The 19,664-nt window shown below is 41.9% G+C and overlaps 1 protein-coding gene across 1 annotated transcript in view; it reads right to left on the bottom strand.

Annotated features, from left to right (window-relative positions):
* The window catches only part of grm7 (glutamate metabotropic receptor 7), a gene marked incomplete at its 3' end in the record, with an annotated part of 221,581 nt that overhangs the window by 60,508 nt on the left and 141,409 nt on the right, over nt 1-19,664 (bottom strand). The window contains exons 5-6 of the mRNA XM_079186664.1: nt 19,427-19,564; nt 4,767-4,967 (exon numbers count right to left, since the gene is read on the bottom strand). Of these exons, the coding sequence (XP_079042790.1) occupies nt 4,767-4,967; nt 19,427-19,564 (339 nt within the window). The remainder of the gene's footprint in view (nt 1-4,766; nt 4,968-19,426; nt 19,565-19,664) is intronic.

Below are 19,664 nucleotides of genomic sequence, written 5' to 3'. Positions count from 1 at the left end.
TAATCCAGACAGCATTATGCTCCCTTCAGAATGTATTAGGCAACACAAACGATAAGTACCGTAACTTGATTTCTTAGGGGGTTGAACAAACACCCTTCAGCTCGAGGCTGCCGGACTAGAAACAATAACATCACACTGCAAACTACTCAGATAATAACTATGCGTTTCATTTGCATTTTGGCCGGAGAATGAAGCGTTTTCGAAGGCCAACTGCTCACTCGTTAAGGAGCTTGGTCCTTTATTATTGGACATTTGAAAAGAGGAGCAGGTTGATGGAGTTCCTCGGCCGGTTTATGTTCCCAAACAGTGTAGTGAATGGAAAGTATGTTTGGAAAGAGAAAATCTTACCACCTGGCACAGTCAGCCACCGACTTAATGACTGACTTCAGAGAGCAGTCATTTTGTGCTATGGGGCAATAAAAGTCTTAATGATTGCTCCTTTAAGACCAAAGCTGTACATCATCTCACATCATCTCACTTTACAGCACCTGTTCACAAACACACTTTCTGCCTTTCAAAAGAAGTTCCTTCACTGCTCAGTTGATTCTGTGTATCTTCAGTCAGTATTACCTCCTCATGGTAAATTACATTAATGCACCACTGCACAGTTCATACATATTTTAATAACATTATTTAAATTAACATTGTTTAAAGGAGAGTTGTTTTTAGTAACGTTGTTTTAAGAAACATTGTTTAATTAAATTAACATTGTTTTAAGAAACATTGTTTTAACTAACATTGTTTAAAGTAACATTGTTTTAACTAACATCGTTTTAAGTAACATTGTTTTAAGTAACATTGTTTAAAGTAACGTTTTTTAAAGTAAATCTTTTCTGCTTGATATGTAACGTTATGTAGGAACGTCTGCTCAGGACGGCTGTTGTTTATATACGTAGTAACGTTGTCACGGTTGTTACGGTGTTTGCTTATCTTAACCTAACCAATCTTTTCACAACAATAATCATGCGTCAATGTGAATTTCTGCAAGCGTGATACAAGGCTGACATGAAACAGTTTGGAAAAGAAACATCTGCATTGAAACATATCCCGTGGTTTGCAGAAACGTACAATGACAACATCTTTTCTGGAAACTGGATTGCTGTTACGGGTCTGTACACGTACAGTCCATTGGACCAGTTATTAAGCATGTAATGTGTGTTGTGCACACAGCATCTCGCATGAGTTCAGTTCCATACTGGCTCGTTGCTTCAAGCATAAATGTGACCCAAATTCATACGCTTCTTTTCCCCTGAGAAAACAATAATGAGCCGCACACTTTGGAACCTACAGATACTGACTTTAATAAACTATAATATTCTATGGACTCTATGATAAGATAAGACAAGATAAGAAAACAGCAGAAGAAGAAGAATCTTCTTTTTCCTCCCCTACAAAGCCCTAATTGGCCAGGCACCATCATATCTTCAGGGGCTTATAGTACCATATCCCCACTTGAGAGCTGCGCTCCCTGAATGCAGTGCTACTTGTGGATCCGAGAGTCTCAAAAAGTAGGATGGGAGCCAGAGCCTTCAGTTATCAAGATCCTCTTTTGTGGAACCAGTTTCTGGTTTCAGTCCGAGAGGCAGACACACTCACCACATTTAAGAGTAGGCCTAAGACTTTCCTCTTTGATCGTGCTTATCGTCAGGGCTGGCTCAGGTTTATAGTTAGGGCGGGCTCAGGTTTATAGTTAGGGCTAGCTCAGGTTTATAGTTAGGGCTGGCTCAGGTTTATGTTAGGGCTGGCTCAGGTTTATAGTTAGGGCTGGCTCAGGTTTATAGTTAGGGCTGGCTCAGGTTAATAGTTAGGGCTGGCTCAGGTTTATAGTTAGGGCTGGCTCAGGTTTATATTAGGGCTGGCTCAGGTTTATAGTTAGGGCTGGCTCAGGTTAATAGTTAGAGCTGGCTCAGGTTTATAGTTAGGGCTGGCTCAGGTTTATAGTTAGGGCTGGCTCAGGTTTATAGTTAGGGCTGGCTCAGGTTTATGTTAGGGCGGGCTCAGGTTTATAGTTAGGGCTGGCTCAGGTTAATAGTTAGAGCTGGCTCAGGTTTATAGTTAGGGCTGGCTCAGGTTTATAGTTAGGGCTGGCTCAGGTTTATAGTTAGGGCTGGTTCAGGTTTATAGTTAGGGCTGGTTCAGGTTTATAGTTTGAGCTGGCTCAGGTTTATAGTTAGGGCTGGTTCAGGTTTATAGTTAGAGCTGGCTCAGGTTTATAGTTAGGGCTGGCTCAGGTTTATAGTTAGGGCTGGTTCAGGTTTATAGTTAGGGCTGGCTCAGGTTTATATTAGGGCTGGCTCAGGTTAATAGTTAGAGCTGGCTCAGGTTTATAGTTAGGGCTGGCTCAGGTTTATAGTTAGGGCTGGCTCAGGTTTATAGTTAGGGCTGGCTCAGGTTTATAGTTAGGGCTGGCTCAGGTTAATAGTTAGGGCTGGTTCAGGTTTATAGTTAGGGCTGGCTCAGGTTTATAGTTAGGGCTGGCTCAGGTTTATGTTAGGGCTGGCTCAGGTTTATAGTTAGGGCTGGCTCAGGTTTATGTTAGGGCTGGCTCAGGTTTATAGTTAGGGCTGGCTCAGGTTTATAGTTAGGGCTGGCTCAGGTTTATGTTAGGGCTGGCTCAGGTTAATAGTTAGAGCTGGTTCAGGTTTATAGTTAGGGCTGGCTCAGGTTTATAGTTAGGGCTGGCTCAGGTTAATAGTTAGGGCTGGCTCAGGTTTATAGTTAGGGCTGGCTCAGGTTTATATTAGGGCTGGCTCAGGTTTATAGTTAGGGCTGGCTCAGGTTAATAGTTAGAGCTGGCTCAGGTTTATAGTTAGGGCTGGCTCAGGTTTATAGTTAGGGCTGGCTCAGGTTTATAGTTAGGGCTGGCTCAGGTTTATGTTAGGGCGGGCTCAGGTTTATAGTTAGGGCTGGCTCAGGTTAATAGTTAGAGCTGGCTCAGGTTTATAGTTAGGGCTGGCTCAGGTTTATAGTTAGGGCTGGCTCAGGTTTATAGTTAGGGCTGGTTCAGGTTTATAGTTAGGGCTGGTTCAGGTTTATAGTTTGAGCTGGCTCAGGTTTATAGTTAGGGCTGGTTCAGGTTTATAGTTAGAGCTGGCTCAGGTTTATAGTTAGGGCTGGCTCAGGTTTATAGTTAGGGCTGGTTCAGGTTTATAGTTAGGGCTGGCTCAGGTTTATATTAGGGCTGGCTCAGGTTAATAGTTAGAGCTGGCTCAGGTTTATAGTTAGGGCTGGCTCAGGTTTATAGTTAGGGCTGGCTCAGGTTTATAGTTAGGGCTGGTTCAGGTTTATAGTTAGGGCTGGCTCAGGTTTATAGTTAGGGCTGGCTCAGGTTTATGTTAGGGCTGGCTCAGGTTTATAGTTAGGGCTGGCTCAGGTTTATGTTAGGGCTGGCTCAGGTTTATAGTTAGGGCTGGCTCAGGTTTATAGTTAGGGCTGGCTCAGGTTTATGTTAGGGCTGGCTCAGGTTAATAGTTAGAGCTGGTTCAGGTTTATAGTTAGGGCTGGCTCAGGTTTATAGTTAGGGCTGGCTCAGCTTTATGTTAGGGCTGGTGCTCATTACTAACTTTGCTTCCTCGTCTTTTTGCTTTCTCGCCTCACAGGCTTCCATGATTTTACCTGGACCCCATTGCTACAATTATTATTTGTATTAGTCACATTACTATTATTACCGATGCCATTAATGCTTTTATCATTATTATTCATCTATATTCACGGCTGCTGTTATTAGTAGTAGTTGTATTTTTTCCATCATGATTCTGCTTACTACTCTCATTATATGAATCCTTTCTGTCATAATGTGTTGTAACTCTGTTATGCTGCTCATTCTGCACACATGACACATCTAACACACTTCTGTCCTAATGGCTGCTGACACGCCCATCAAGAGCCATTGTGGACAAGTATCTATACAGATTATTCAATGATTGAACTGATCAGGGATCAGATAAAACGCTACAGCAGTTTCTGTACAGTCGTATGTGTTGAAATCACTGGAGCGGCTTTAATGAGACAGATACCGACGGCTTAAAGCTCCCGTTATCACAGTCACAGACCCTCGAGGTTATTTACAGAGTACGAGAGGAGCAAAGATTACACAATGTGTCCTGGAGAGAAAAGATTACACCTCTTCTACATGAATGACTCTCAAACCTCCTCTCTCAGAGACCGTTTCAATCTGTCTTCAATGTTTCTCGGATGCATTTACACTGAGCTTTGTTAAGAGTGCAGTAGAAAGTACGATATTTAGTAGAAGTACAAGTAAAAGTGCGTCTAAATTAAACTACAATACTTGAGCGTGTATTTCTAATTCAAAGGATCTCTAAACTTGCTGTCAGGTGAAGATGGGACTCTTCTTCTGCACTTCAACATAAGACGCTCGGTTGAGTGCAGCTTTCGGTTTGTCTAAAAAAAAACAATGCAGGATTTTCAGTAGAAGACACAAGTTGCATTGTGAGATCAAACAGTAACAACACATTAAAAAAAGAGAATAAAACTCCATATACGGCACGACGGAGAGCACGGTTATGATGGAAAGATAAAAGCCCTTAAGACCATGATATGAAGGCAATTTTACGAGACAATCAAGACACTTTTATAACCAGGAGTGTTTTTTATGATCGGCGTCAGTTGGCTACTTTGGTAGATTTAGAATTGATTCCATCCGAAGCTGCTCTCGTCTTACAGATTCACTCGCGTATCTCGGCCTTGGAGGATATATAAGTGCACTTTATGTCCTGCAGAAGGACAGGACCATCCGTCCCGCTCACCGTTGAAGCTGACGCTGCGGATGTACTTGAGTAGTTTCTTCCCTCCTGCCAGGTCCATCTCGGGGCAGATGCCGGAGTTCTCCGGACACAGGTCCCTCTGCATGTTGTGGAGGGCGTGGGCCATGGCGTACACGGCGTCGATCACGAACTGGACCTTACCCTCCTGCTCGTACTTGGAGTCGATGCTGATGCGCTCCTGACCTGAGAGAGACAGACGGAGACGACGGAAAACGTAAGTGACGATCATCGATCCGCATTGAAACACAATGGCAACCATTTAATCCATGATCCTCTCTGGATGAATTGCAATAACATTTGCTTCATGACCAAATACTTCCAACTCCCATCAGCCTCAGCGGTACTTTCTACACATTAATTATAAGCAGGTTTTGACGTGAAGCTATAAACTGGATTGTTTCTGTAGGAAAAGAAAGAAAAGGTTGGTTTCTCTGCACAGCAAGAGGACATCGTCTGAACTACTCATAGATAAAGGCCGTGGTACAGGAAGTATTCACATATTCAACTTGAAAATGCTGCACGGTAAAAAATACTCGTTCATTTATAAAAATGTATTTAAAGTATTGAAATGTCCCCTGTGACTGTTATTATATTTGTGTATATTATATAATTAGATCATTACTCGTTGTAGTTGGTAGAAGTGGAGCTCATTCCGAACTAATTATTTTCATTGTGTAACAATCTGCTGATTACGTTCTTTGGTTGGTAAGAAATAGTGAAAATAGTGAGAAATGTCGTCACAATTACCCAGAATAACTTTCACAAAGTTTGTTTAGTCCAACCAACAGTCCAAACCTCGACATCATTACTAACATTGTAAAAAGGAAAAGAAGCGTAAATCCAGATCCATGAAATGTTTTTACATAAAACAAACCTCAAAAATAAGTTTCCAATGAATTTCCTCATCTGTGAATGTGACTAGTGGAGTCACCAAACAATACGTGTTGGTGTTTCTTTCTGTGTTCTCTAGTTGAATGTAGACGTTGCACACTAAGCTCATTTTAGAGATAACAGCCGAGCGTCTCATTTTGTCGAATGGCTGACTCGCATCATTAACGTTAATGAGCTTCAGCTGATAGCATCAGTCAGCTAAAAGTGAGAAGACTGTTGCACTTTGTCATGAATATGAACCCGACTTCAAACAAAAACAGATTCTCTGTTTGTTACAAAAATAAAACACCTTAAACAGCCTTTCTGTTCACTCTGGACACATTGTTTCAAACACTAAATCATATAAAGACATTTTATTGGAAAGGACCACACGTCATGATCGATGGGAGCCACTAACCTTTAACAATGTATTTTATTTTGAAATCTTATCAAACTGTTAATGCTGATTGTGGTGCTGGGCAGTCTGGTGAAACAACGGCCGATACCGGCTCCTATTAAAAGCTCTTATATGCGAGTGCTGTCCTCCCGAAAGCCTGTCTCAGCAGAGAAGACCAGCGTGTCCAAAGTGACGCGCTCCCAAACAGCAGCCGCTTTCATGTGGAGTCCGATAACAGGATTATGATGTCTGCTGTGTCAGTCTGACAATAAAAAGGGAGGAAATTGTTCTTTTATTAACTGCTGGCTGGACATGTGGTCCGTGCTGATATGATGGAGGGGCACTCACTGTTATAGGTTGTTTCAAATATGTTTAAACGAAGGTAATTGATTTGTTTCACTTCCTGCTGACTGTAGAAGTCAAACCTTCTGAAAGGATAGAAGAAGAATTCTTCTACAACACCAGGTAACAGCTTTTTTAACGTCTCTTATGAAGCTCCTTTTTTCTAGTCCAGACTTAATCATTCATTGGTTTCATGATTCAAACAAACTACATTTAAACAATGATAGTTGTTTTCTTTAGTGCTGGGCAACCATTACAATTTGTAATCGTTTAATCGCGATTAATCTCATTGTTATGCGCAAAGTTCAATAATAAATTCAAAAGTAGTGTATTGCGCACTTTTATTTTAAATGTACTGCCATATGAACAAAAGTGCAATAACATTTGGTTAGACGCCAAACAAACAGCTGTTCACTAAATAGATGTTTAACAAATAGATTTTGCGTCGTCGACCGTGAGCAGTGTGAACTTGCCCGTGTGATTCCAACGTGTAACGGTTGATATATACTGATTGGGGGGTTTATTGGACCGGACCAACTCAAGAATGGGAGAAACAACAGGAGAATTAAAGAAATCAGAAAAAGGGTCTGGTTATTTAATGGACTGCCAGTCCTGTCTTATCACTGCTTAAAGACGCCTGATTAAAGCACCCAAGTAATCCTGTTTTGGCGCCTCTAATACTAAAGCAGTAGCACAATGGCAACACAATACAAATCTTATAACAAGGATAAAACTTCATCATCATCATCATCATCATCATCATCATGACCATATCTCCATTTGTGATCGAGCCCTTGATAATCTTTGCAAAAGATACGTAATAAAAATAAAAACAAAGAAGCTTCTGTGAGGATTAAGTTGCCTGATGATGACGAGGAGAGAGATGCAATCACATTCAGACAATCACAAAGACGGTGGGGAAGAGTGTAGCTCGGTGAAATTCGTTGCACATTTCACTGCGATGCACAATCACTTAGTAATTGTTTTCATGGTGTTTTCATGAGACCGGTGGAAACATTATGCAGCCAAATAACTAAAGCAGTTTAAAAGGCAGCAGCTGCAGGGCCTCAGCGTTCAGAAAAAGTTTGGGCTCTTAAAAAAAAAAAGAAGAAAAAAGACTTTGAAGGACTTTGATATTTTGTTATTTTACACTAAAAAGAGGACAGATTCTGCTGCAGGAATGAGTCATAAAAACCCAGAAAAGACTTTGTTTTTTAATGCCTGAGATCAGAAAGCTTAAAGTCTGAGGGACATTTGTACCACATAACAGTACAAATAATAATATCTGTGAAAGACACCAGTACTTTGCTTGATTACTTAAACAAGAAAGAAGTTACAAGATAATCCTATCAGACACATCTGATCAACAGAGCGGGTACCTGTCGAATTATTCATGCTTCTTTGTATGAAAGCAACCCGAGAGAATGAAGAAGACGACGTTTGTGAGTGTGACTACACGGTGGCGTGCAGGAGAGCAGCAGCATCGCAGCAAATATATGAGTTCATTATGATCATGAGTGCGTGTGAAAGAGCAGCAGATACTGCTGGGATTTCTTGATCCACTCCATTAACTTTCTTGTGTCTCTGCCCTTTTTTCTTTTTCTTTTTCCAATTGTCATTTGCTTTCATGCTCTTCATCGCTCCCTCTCTCCTCTCATGCAATCTCTCTCCATTGTGTGAACCTCCTCTTTCTTTCTCTCCTACAGACACACAGACGCACCGGCTTTCTATCATTAAACTAAATAAACATTCAGTTCAACCAGCTTTAAGTTATTTACATTATTAGCAGTTTCCACAAACAATCACTGAACCTGCTGGTTTTTACTTTGAGGGTTTGAGGAAATGTCTCCCAATTATGATGTGGTATGTAATATATATTTTTAATAATAATAATGACATTTGCACTGATGATAATATAAAAATAAATAATATAATTATATTCAGCTTGTTACACAACTGTAATAGTCAGTGTCAACAACGATGAGTGTCAGGATGAAGAAATTCATTAATAATATAATAAAATTAAATATTAAAAATGACTTCCTGAAACGCTCAAGGTCAGTTGTGTAACTCGTTCCCTCCTACACTCACGCAGACATCTTCGTCTTAGAGAGCTGAGCTCAACTAGGAATGAGTGGGACGTCTTTGTTTTATCATCAGCCGACATCGGGAACCTGGATCTTCTCTCCACAGTTCTGTCACGACGCGTTTCAAAGCAGGAAGTTGTGTATTCACTCCTTCAAACCCCAAACCTTGACACTCTTGCTCTTTCTAAATATATATATAAATATATATATAAAGATATATTTCTTGAAGAAATCTCAAACACATTTTTAGCAAAAAGTCCTTGAGAAGTTTGGTCTTCCTCAGCTGCTTCCCTATTTCATTCATAAGAGTTTAATAAATGTCAATCTGAAGGTCTTAAAGGTTAACTACGGTATTTTTCATCCATCCCTATTTTCACATGTTTTCGTGTCTTACTAATAGGGATAACAGATTTTGAGGTTGGTCCAGTATTGACTGAGAGCGCTGCAGACGACAGCTGCTCACAAGCTGCAATATAATCATATCGGAGCAATTTGTTACTGTCAATTTATGTTATAACATTATAGAAAGAGTCTCGCTCGAGGAGACGTCTCGTTCTGGAATTTCATGAGGTGACATGTTGCTGGAATAAAAGCGAGGGCCAGTCGGGTGTTCAATGTCATGGCTGGATGTTTAGATGACTTCAACAATGTGGTCTTTGATTCCAGGACTAGCAAGTTAACGACTCACGTGACTAGCAAGTTAACGACTCACGTGACTAGCGAGTTAATGACTCACGTGACTAATGAGTTAATGACTCTCGTGCCTAGCAAGTTAACGACTCACGTGACTAGCAAGTTAACGACTCACGTGACTAGTGAGTTAATGACTCTCGTGCCTAGTAAGTGAATGGCTCACGTGTGACTAGCAAGTTAACGACTCACATGGCTAGCTAGTTAACAACTCACGTGACTAGTGAGTTAACGACTCACGTGACTAGCGAGTTATCGATTCACATTTAATTGTATTTGTTTATTGGTTTTCTTCACTTGAGATTCATTTCCAATTTACTGTGATCTGTTTGTTTATTTACCATATTTTTATATTTTATTGTAAATTTCTATGTTTCTATTTTTAAATCATGTCTTGTATTTTGTACTGTGTTGATTGTTTAATGTTATGCACCATCCATCATGTCAAATTCCTTGCATGTGCAACATACTTTGGCAAATAAACGGTTCTGATCCTGATCTCAGCCCATGTAATCCATGCTTTCATTCCCTGTAGTCCTGAAGACTAAAACTCTTTACATGTAGATATTAGACGGTTGTGTTTGTCCATGACTTCATGATACCAAACACACGGACCACATGTCCCCTGAACTGGTCCCCTGTAAGCTGAGGACACATTTGGGAGAATGAATCTTGAAGTTTTGTTTTGTTTTAAAAAAAAAAAAAAAAGATCATTATGCGAGGGTGTGCATGCAGACAAATATGTTGTGTTGTTCAGAGCCTCGGCCTCAGCTGGGATCTCATTAACTGACACTGTCAGCTATGCATCTCCCCGTATCACTGAATATATTTCTAGAATAATCACATATGAACTGAATTATGTATGTAGCCACCCTCTCTCTCCTCTACACAAACAAATCCCAGTTTAACCTTTGCTCGCTCATAAGCGCAGCGCGGAGACGTATTTTCCTCCAGAATATTCTGAGTCCTCCGAGAAATCACATTTTCAGGGATAAATGTCCAGAGTCAATAATGTCACACTTCAGATATAACCGGCTTCCATCCTTCCAAATCCAAAATTTGGTCTGACCAAACTATATTTTACTCTTATTTCTGGAAGTTCTTTAAGACAACAAATGCTTCCTGACATGTGAACATGTGAAACACAGCAAATGATTCGATCTCACCGACTCCTGAACGGAGCCGAAAGTTCAAAGCAAACTCTCTGCTAGAAACAGACTCTAAGTCTGTGTGAGCGTTACTAAACATCCCTACATTAGTATTAATCAGAATACCTAAGTGAGGCTTAAATTTCATTAATATTTGTTTGCTGAATAATTGTGACAGACAGTTCAAATCGTTCAAGTTCATCGGTGCTGCAAACTGCATTTCACTCTCATGCATTGTTGGTAAATGATATTTGACCTGCTTTAGATATGTGCAGGCAGATGAATCCATGTAAATCAATGCCTACTGGCCTCCCCATTATTGTGTTGTATTGCAAAATGTTTCTGCACCGATTTGTTGTTATTCAGAACAGTTATTAGGAGCAGCAATCAGACTTTCCATCTCACAATCTCAGCGTAACAGAGTTAAACATGTACTTCATCGTTTCTTATTTCCAATTTCTTGTATGTGTGTTTCATCCTTTAACGATCCTGTTGAGTACGTGGACATTTTATTTTTATTTAGCGTTATTTTTTCATGAATGTTTCCCGCAGAAATGACGTTTCACCTTTTCTGCACCTCCTAAACTTCCACAGCCCGTCTTCCCTTCACAATGTTGTTTTGCATTGCTGAAGGTAAGTTGTGTGTAAAAACATTTATGTTGTACTCTTCAATGACAGCTAATACGATCACGTTATCCTGCTGTTTCGTGGGGTTTTTTGTGGCTGTTTCATTTAAAAAAGTAAAAACGTAGCGCCGCAGAGTTTTGGCATTTATTTGGTTGTGTGAATTCTGTTATTTTGCATGTTTTGGAGCAGATGTGCAGAGAGACCAGAAGGCCATTCATGTGTTGTATGTTGTCTTCTGCAGGTATGTGTTTTCTCTTGACTAGTAATATTACACAGTAATATGATGTATTAAGCTGAGTACACACTGTATTTGCTGCATTTTACAGAAAATGTCTTCACATTAGGGAGCAGATGTGCAGAGAGAGAGAGAGAGAGAGACCAGAAGGCAATTCATGTGTTGTATGTTGTCTTCTGCAGAAGCAAATAAATGCTGGAAAACCATCTTTTGGGTCGTCTCCTTCCGTGCCCTATCTGCGTCTGTTACATAAGGTCGGAGAAAGCTCCAATTATACAGGATTAATCTCACTTCACAGACACTATTCATTCCCTCAGCTGGTGATGACGCGAGTTATTCTACTTGCACGGTGTATTTTTGTTTAAAGGGATCATGATCCAACAAAAACACAGCAACCAAAATGCAGAAAAATCTCAGTATATTTTTATGTCGACATTCCCCGTAAACTGAAGTGCACAAAATCCCACGAGACTTTTCTGAGATGCTGAATAAAGCACTTTGCATCAATCATCAAGCAATGTTCCTTTCTCGTTGAAAAGCAAGAAACTCACTGTAAACAAAACAGCGCTGCATCTTAGCTTTTACCTCGTCGGCTGTACCTTCTGTCTCTGTGCTGTTTCAGCAGACTGCATAGTTTGTGACTGTAAGACGGATACCTGCATCACGTGTACATCAGACCCGGTTTCTCTCTCTCTCTGTCTGTCACAGTTCCAGGATTCGCTCTAAAATGAAGCACCTTCTTCAGAACCCCGGAACGTTACCGCATCATCGCACGGCTCGTGTTCCGCTCCGAACAATGGCAGCATTGTGTTTAGAGAGTGGGATCTGTTCGGCTGAGCAGCGGAGACACACATGGCAGCGCCGTGTGTGGATAGACATGTGAAGGCTGGTTTAAATGGAATTAGGTCAAATTTGAATGCAGCAGAAGAAGAAGAAGAAGAAGAAGAAGAAGAAGAAACACGCAGTGGAACCAATGAACTGCAGCTCAGAGCATCGTTCTTTTTCTTTCTTTCTTCCTTCAGGTGCAGGTGAGACACGTTCTTCAAAGCAGACTCACCAGTTTGTGTGCGATTGTGTGCGAGTGTTTGGAAGGAGAATGCTGCCGCTTCTTTTGCATTTAAGGGAGGATTGTGGCAAGACATTCCCACCCTAAGACGTCAAATATAGCGTGGTCAGCACACCTAAGCTTCAGACTATGACACTCTGGGTCCCTCTAGTCAGTCTGTCCGTTTTGGACGTTTCAATATAAGCATTTATACACGAATAGGATCTTTTCAAAATAAACTTCCATCTTCACAGGAAGTGCATGACTCGTGACTCACGGGACTAGTGACACTACAAACTGATTAACAACTCAGGAGACTAACGACACTAATGAGTCACATGACTAAGGAGACTACCAGTACACTAACGACTCTCGTGACTAATGACTCACATGCATAGCGAGTGACAAACGACTCACCGGACGATCAACTTTCGTGAGATTCAAGACTAACGACCCCAACGACTGACGGAAGGACTTCAGTGACAAAATGTCAACAGTTACTTCTACTTTGGAACGGGACACGAACATCGGTCTCCTGGGTGAAAGTCCTGTTTGTTTGACCCATCCAGACGTGAATATATTGGTATTAGAGAGCCGTGGGCAACGTATTCTAATGACACAGGACGGGGAGCCAAATCGGAAGATTTCACAATCTTTTCCTAAACCCAACCGAGTTGTTGTGTTGCCTGAACCGAAAATGAGGAGTAACTTTATCTTAAGATGAACGAACCGTGGATTCAAAGTTACTATCATAACTACATTATATAATTACATATAAGGAATGGAAATGTGAGGATAAAATCCACATTCTGAGCAATAAACCTTTTCCCCTCATTTATTTGAATTCTAAGCTTGATTTAAAGGTTGAGCCACAGCAACCAGAGAGGTAGACATACTTCATTAATGCTGTGCATAAATGATGGATAATAACCTGCTCACAGTAATAGAATACGTCAGAGTGGAGAGTAAAAGGAATCAGAAAGAAATATCATCAAAAAGATAACCTTCCTGAAACCAAGTCAGGATTTTATTAGATTTTTCTGAATAAACCCAGATGACTGTTTTCATAGTGAAACATGCTGAAGGAGGCTGGAATGGCTGTGGCAGCGAAAAAACCAACCAGCATTTACATTCAATTCAACTTCACTCAGAACTTTCACCCTCCATCAAACAGGTGGAAATGGAAATGGCCTCCGGGGGAAGCACAGGATGAGCAGCAAACAAAATGAACAAATAAAGGAATAAATCAAAAGATGGAGCGGATCGGTGTATGGCGTTTGTTGTGGGGTTTGTTTGTTTTTGATCTTTTTTTTTTTATTATTTGTCTTTTGGTGTGCGGTCTCATACATAAACGATGAGAGGAAACAAAATGGAAGAGGCAGCTTTGGCTGAGGATGAGTGAAACACAGAAGGAGACATGCTATCAATAAACGCTCCCGAATAATCCCGTTACAGGCAGAGGGAGCAGCAGAGCTAGCCAGGCCGCTAATAGCACCACAGCACAACATTCCAGGACTGAATGGTATTATTGTGTATTTGTACTCATCCTGAGCCTCCTCCTGTGATCCCTTCATCTGCTTTACAAGGTTCAAGTCAAGTCTTATCTTAACAGACATTTGATGAATCACAATCACTTTGTTTTATTGGAAACATTTACATGTTAAATAGTATATATGAGGCCAAATGACTGGAGTTAAACTCTCATTCTCTTAATTTCCTCTCATCAGTAAAACAAACGTATGCTAGCCTTTCATATTAGATTCAATGTTACGAGTAATACCAACATTCAGGCTCAAAGATGTACTGCAGATATAAATAACTCTGCAGAGACAAATACTGTAGAACCGGTGATATGTTGACATAAAAGTCATCCGCTGCCACTGAAATGAAGGTTATTATATAAAAAACTTCCACTTTTCGGCGAGATAGTATGAGGTGTCTTAAACGACAACTTCAAGCTGACTGCGTACATCACTGCTTGTTTTCTAGATTGAATGAAGTGCATTTTGCGATGGCTGTATTGTTTTGGACGATGAGTTCTGCTAACAGAACTACCAGCACACTCACTGCTGAGTACATCGCTGCCGCTCAGCCGCTGCCAGCCGTCAGACAGCTCGGTGCGTTTAACTATGTTTTCCGCTGGATAGTATGACGTGTCTTGTACGAAGGCTTCAAGCCGACTGCTTGCATACGTCTCTAGTTGTATTTCGGTTTGAATGAAGAGCGATTTACCGCGCCCTACGGTCTATTAGTGTCTAGACGAGGTTAGCCAACTGTGGGTTGTATTCATTTAAATCCCAGAATACTGCAGGTGGAGATCTGCACTCTACTGACCTTAGTTAGATAACATCATTCTGCTGTGCATAGCCAAAGATGCCTGCTCTGAATGCAAATCAAACTAATACTGGTGACTGACAAACCAGAAAATGAACAACTCAGTTCTGAAGACACAATAACCAGGATGTCCTATAAATACCCAGCTTAGAGATTCACTGTGCTGTGACACCAGAAGCAGACGTTCTTACCCGTTTAACAACCGGCTCGCTTTGCTCCCGGCGCTCACTTGTTATCCTTAATACCAGCCACGCCATCTGCTGAAAAGAATGACTCCTCCTGACCGGTGAGCGCCTTGTGCCGTGACATTCTTAGAAGCTGTTTTAGCAAAAGTGTGAGGGGGAGCCGGCTGTTCTCAGCTCCGCACGCTGACAGCACCAATAATGACTCCGGGTATCCGCCGCCGTGTGGTGGGCAGCTCTGAGCAGACACTGATCGGAGACTTCCTATCTCTTGTTAGGAGGCCTCCTGGAGGCCCCGACTGTACTAGACTCTAACCCCTCTCTATTTCCTTTGCCCGAAGCAAAGGGACCCAGAGCTTTATGTTATCGTATAAACAGGAGTCTCTCAGTCCCTCTCTCCTCTCCATGACCTGCTCATATCTGTCTCCCACTCTCTATCACACACACACACTAAACAGGACGCCCATCGGACCCCACTGGCATCATCTTATCTTGGCTCCAGCCTACAAAAGGCACCGCGAGCACAATGTTATCCTGGCAGCTTGTTGCTGGCCCCAGCTGACTGCAGGCTGTTGGGCCTTTTCCCCCCTGTAACCTCAGACGGGTCCTCTGCCTCCGGTTCTCCCCTCTGTTCACCTGCATGATTTCGTCATCACTACTCTTTAACACTTATATCTGCTTACAGCGTCATCATAGGCTCTTATAAACCATGTATTACACGTCTGTATATCGGTTATAAATGCTGAATAAGGGGATTAAAGTAAAGTGTTGCCGTGGTGCATCACATATTTTACAAATCAGACAGGAGTTCTCGACTCATATACTGTATATTTAAATAGATTACTATTTGAGGTCTTTGATCCCTGAAAGTTGACGGAATAAACACAAAGCACAAAGCATGAAATATCATCCTATTGCCAAATTGAATTACTTCCACATTTTCAAATGGATAACACTGCGGCAATTAAGCAGCACAAAGCCACTGAGTGCGACTAATGGTTCATTGTAAAGTAGCCACCTCCTCTAAACAAACCCAACGCCAGCGTCCTCACGCCGCACCATGTGGCAGCTTTATTACGGCAATAAGAGCTGATGGAATGTTCTTCCTTGAGATTATGGGCACGGCGCCGATGTGTGGCCACAGACCAACCACGATACATTAAACAGCATTGTTGGGGCCGCTGTGTTTATTTTCTACATCGCTTGAAAGATCATGTGGTCCTCTCCGTCCGTTCATCTTGTTCTGGGTTTCAGAGGGAAAGGTTTTATCCCAGCATGCACTGGGGTAGAGTTCAGTCTGCAGTCACACGTTCTGCTATAATGCATGTCCCTGCACCGTGGGGGACAAACAAGCTCTGCACAGAAAGGTCTCCAGTCAGCCGACTCAAATCCCAGACCTGGTCCCAGACCTGGTCCCAGACCTGGTCCCAGACCTGGTCCCAGACCTGGTCCCAGTCTGTCACCGCTGATGCATGATAACGACCCTGCCTACACTACTTGTTTTCCCAGTTTGGTTGTGGTGTGAAACTAAATCACACTGTCAATAAAATTCACTAACAGAGAAGGCCGGCCACGATGCAGGTACAGACCCAAACAAATACCTAATCCTATGTTGTGTTTTTTACTATTTGGCAGGTCAATAACTTATTTGAGGGGAACAGAATCAATCAATGGCAGGTTAGGAAGTAGTATTGATCATGACTTGTCTTTTTTCTTCATAGGCAAACATAAGGGAACAGTGGTATATGGATATAACATTAGTTAATGACGTGTCATCGGTGTACGGATGCACACAGTCACACACACACACACACACACACACACACACACACACACACACACACAGTGAACACATATCCTCTCCCCAGGATGACGTCTGGCGGAGATTACCGGTTCCAGCTGCAACACTTTGCAATGTAGAAGATATTATTGAATACTAAAGCTTCAGCATTATACTGATAAAAAATGCATTTTGAATTCCACAATCATCCTCACCCGTTAATCCCTGGGATTCAGGTTTTGTAAAGTGTCACTAATAGTGTTCATAACGGGCCTCGTGTCGCAGCTCGATCCAGCATTGGCCCACTGCCTGACTTTTCAGCAAAACAACATTTATATCTGTTAAGCAATTTAGGAGATTTACTGCTGACAAATAAGTCTACATAAATCTGCTGTTGTAGATTATAATTATTACATAATATTCAGGAGACGTTGTGTGCTGATGTTAAATAAAATAACAGACGGCGGCGACACAGATGGTGAACTAATCCCTGCCACTTGTTGATCTGGCAACCAACCAATGTTTGACAGTTTTTGTGTCGACCCTATTAGTCCTTGCACCATTTGATCCCTATTACAGAGATGCATCCCGTCACCTTCACTGAATGTATATCTGTGACAGTGTTTCTCCGTTTGTGAGGACTCACTACTCACTCTGAAGCTGAGCGTGTTGATTCATTATCTTCTCCACACAGACGTGATGAGGGCAGTGAATTGATCCTTCTTGCTGTGGGGCGACAGTGCTCGCCGCTGAGACTCTGTGCTTCCACACAGTCTCATCTTTTATTCATGTGTTTCAGTGAAAGATGAGGAATGTAAAAACACGGATCGGTCCGTCCAAAATGAGCTACTTTTTAGCTTCCAGCTAACTATCTACAACTAGGCCAGATAATTAAAGCTTCCAGCTAACACGAGGTGATGTCATAATGTACAACAGTACATGCAAACTGACCTCAGAGATTCACAAAACAACCTCAAAAAAGGCAGAAACCAACTACAAAGAGACACAAAACGTCCCCGGAGACCCTCAAAATGACTAAGAAGAGGATGACAAACGTTTTGTGTCTCTTTCAGTCATGGCTCTCTTACTCTGAACAAGCAGAGCGCTGCACTCTGCAGGAGCGAGCTGCCGCTGGGGTCCAACTATGCCTCTAAATGTCTTTGTATTTTAAAAAAGCTTTTAAAGAATAGCATCATGTCAATGTGCAAGTATTATCCTTATAATTCCCCATTTCTTTGCAAACAGAGGGGACATAATGATCATTCCTTTGTGTTGACAAAGAATCCCTGACCTCATCTGAGCAGCTTTAATACTCGGTGAGTTGGGCTGAATCTCTCCCCGTCTGAGTCATTAGCGTAGTCTCAGAGAATAAAGCTGTCTGCTGGTGTCTCTTGTCTACACGCCTGCTGCTTCGAGGGTACAGAGGGACTCAATCATTCCGGAATGGCACAGGAGGCGTGTTCATTATGTAATTGAAGGTTTAGTTCTAGGGGGCACAAATGATCCCAGCCGTCTCTGTGGTTGGAATTATAATATGTGTTGGTGTGTGTGGGGGGGGGGTGTAACGATGTATTTGGCACTGCCAACTCCTTTGGACTGTTTGTAAAATGTACACCTTTAAATATCAATCAGACGAGTGGCATTAGTGAGGAGGGTGAACCGTCACAGACATGCAATGGGACAAAAAGAAAAATACGACACTGTATTATGTTCTTCTGTGGCTTGAATCAATACTCTTAATAGAACAGGTTCATTAGTGTTGAAGGTCTGCTCCGCGCTATCGTATTGCGTCGCTAATTGCCCTGCACGATCGACTGTAGACCAGAGGGACTTAAGAGTTTCTGCTCCACCATTGCAAGTGCAGCCGTGCTTTTCCCCCCCAACAACCAACAACCTACCCGAGAAAAGACCAAATGTATGCAGAAAGTCAATATGTGATGAATAGCGTTCATTAGAGCTGTGATATTGGCCCCTGTCTCTTTCCTGTCCGGCTCAGGATGCAGTGGATCGTTTCGCTCACACCGGCCTCCCTCTCACCACTTTCTGTTGGGAGTTCGCTAATTTTGTTCTCTGCTGGACGATAAATCAACGACCAAATCCTCACCGTGAGAATAGCCTCACGCTGCGATTTTGGCATCGTATATATCGTATGTACTTTGGATTTGCACTTCATTATCTCCGGCAAGAAGGTTAAAGCTTTAGGTTGGTTTGTTTGTTTGTCAGCAGGATACTGGCCTGATGTCCATGGAAGCTGGTGGAAGGGTGCAGCATGGGGTGGATCATAATCACAGGGCGGATATGCACATTACTTTCTGTTTCGTTCACATTGCAGGAAAGAGCATCTTGCCCTTCCTGATAGATTCTATTGTTTTTCAGTGCTGCACTCCCACTTTGTATTGCAAGAACTGCTCAGTACTTTGCCTCGGTATCAATAAAGCTTGATCTTATCTTATATTTAATTATAATAAAAGTAGTGATGCCCTGAGTCTTTTAGCATTGAGCATATGCCAATCAAATCCAATCCAATATTTGTTTTTGTTGATTCTTCTTCTCTTCATATTGCCGCCTCTCATCATCTCTAGCGTGTATTCTGAAGTTCAGCACTTTCTAAAGCAACAGCAGCAACTGAGAGCACTGCAATAATAATCCAATAATGATATTTCCTGCATTTACATTAAAAATCAATCTAGCGAATACCAGATTAAATTGGTTATTGTGCTTTATATAATAATAAAAAAACAATATCAAGCTTTAAGGAGAATATTTATGAATTAAAAAGTTTGCAAAGCCCTGGCTGCCTGAAGCTCGTAGCTGGATGCAACTTATTGGGACTTTGGTGAGTGTTATCAACTCTACGGAGTCCTTCTCTCTTGCTGACGCGTGGACACCGTTGGCAGAGACTCACCTGTACACTTCCTGCTGCTCTCGTCCTTCTTGGAGGAGCTCATCAGCTTGCAGTTGAAGTTCTCCTCCCAGTACTCGGCGAACCACACGTTCCTCCTGTTGTTCTCCAGCGTGCGTGACGTGAAGTACGCGTCGAACCCTGAAAGGCAAAAAGGACGACGGGTCAGCAACACCTTTAAAAAAAAAAAAAAAGAGCTTCATTCATTAGCGGCGAGTGTGACGGCGGCACTGGAGCGTGA

Source organism: Pholis gunnellus (assembly GCF_910591455.1).
Source record: "Pholis gunnellus genome assembly, chromosome: 3".
Classification (NCBI taxonomy): Eukaryota; Metazoa; Chordata; class Actinopteri; order Perciformes; family Pholidae; genus Pholis; species Pholis gunnellus.
Note: the sequence above shows the minus strand (reverse complement) of the source record. Positions and strands in the feature narration are given on the sequence as shown.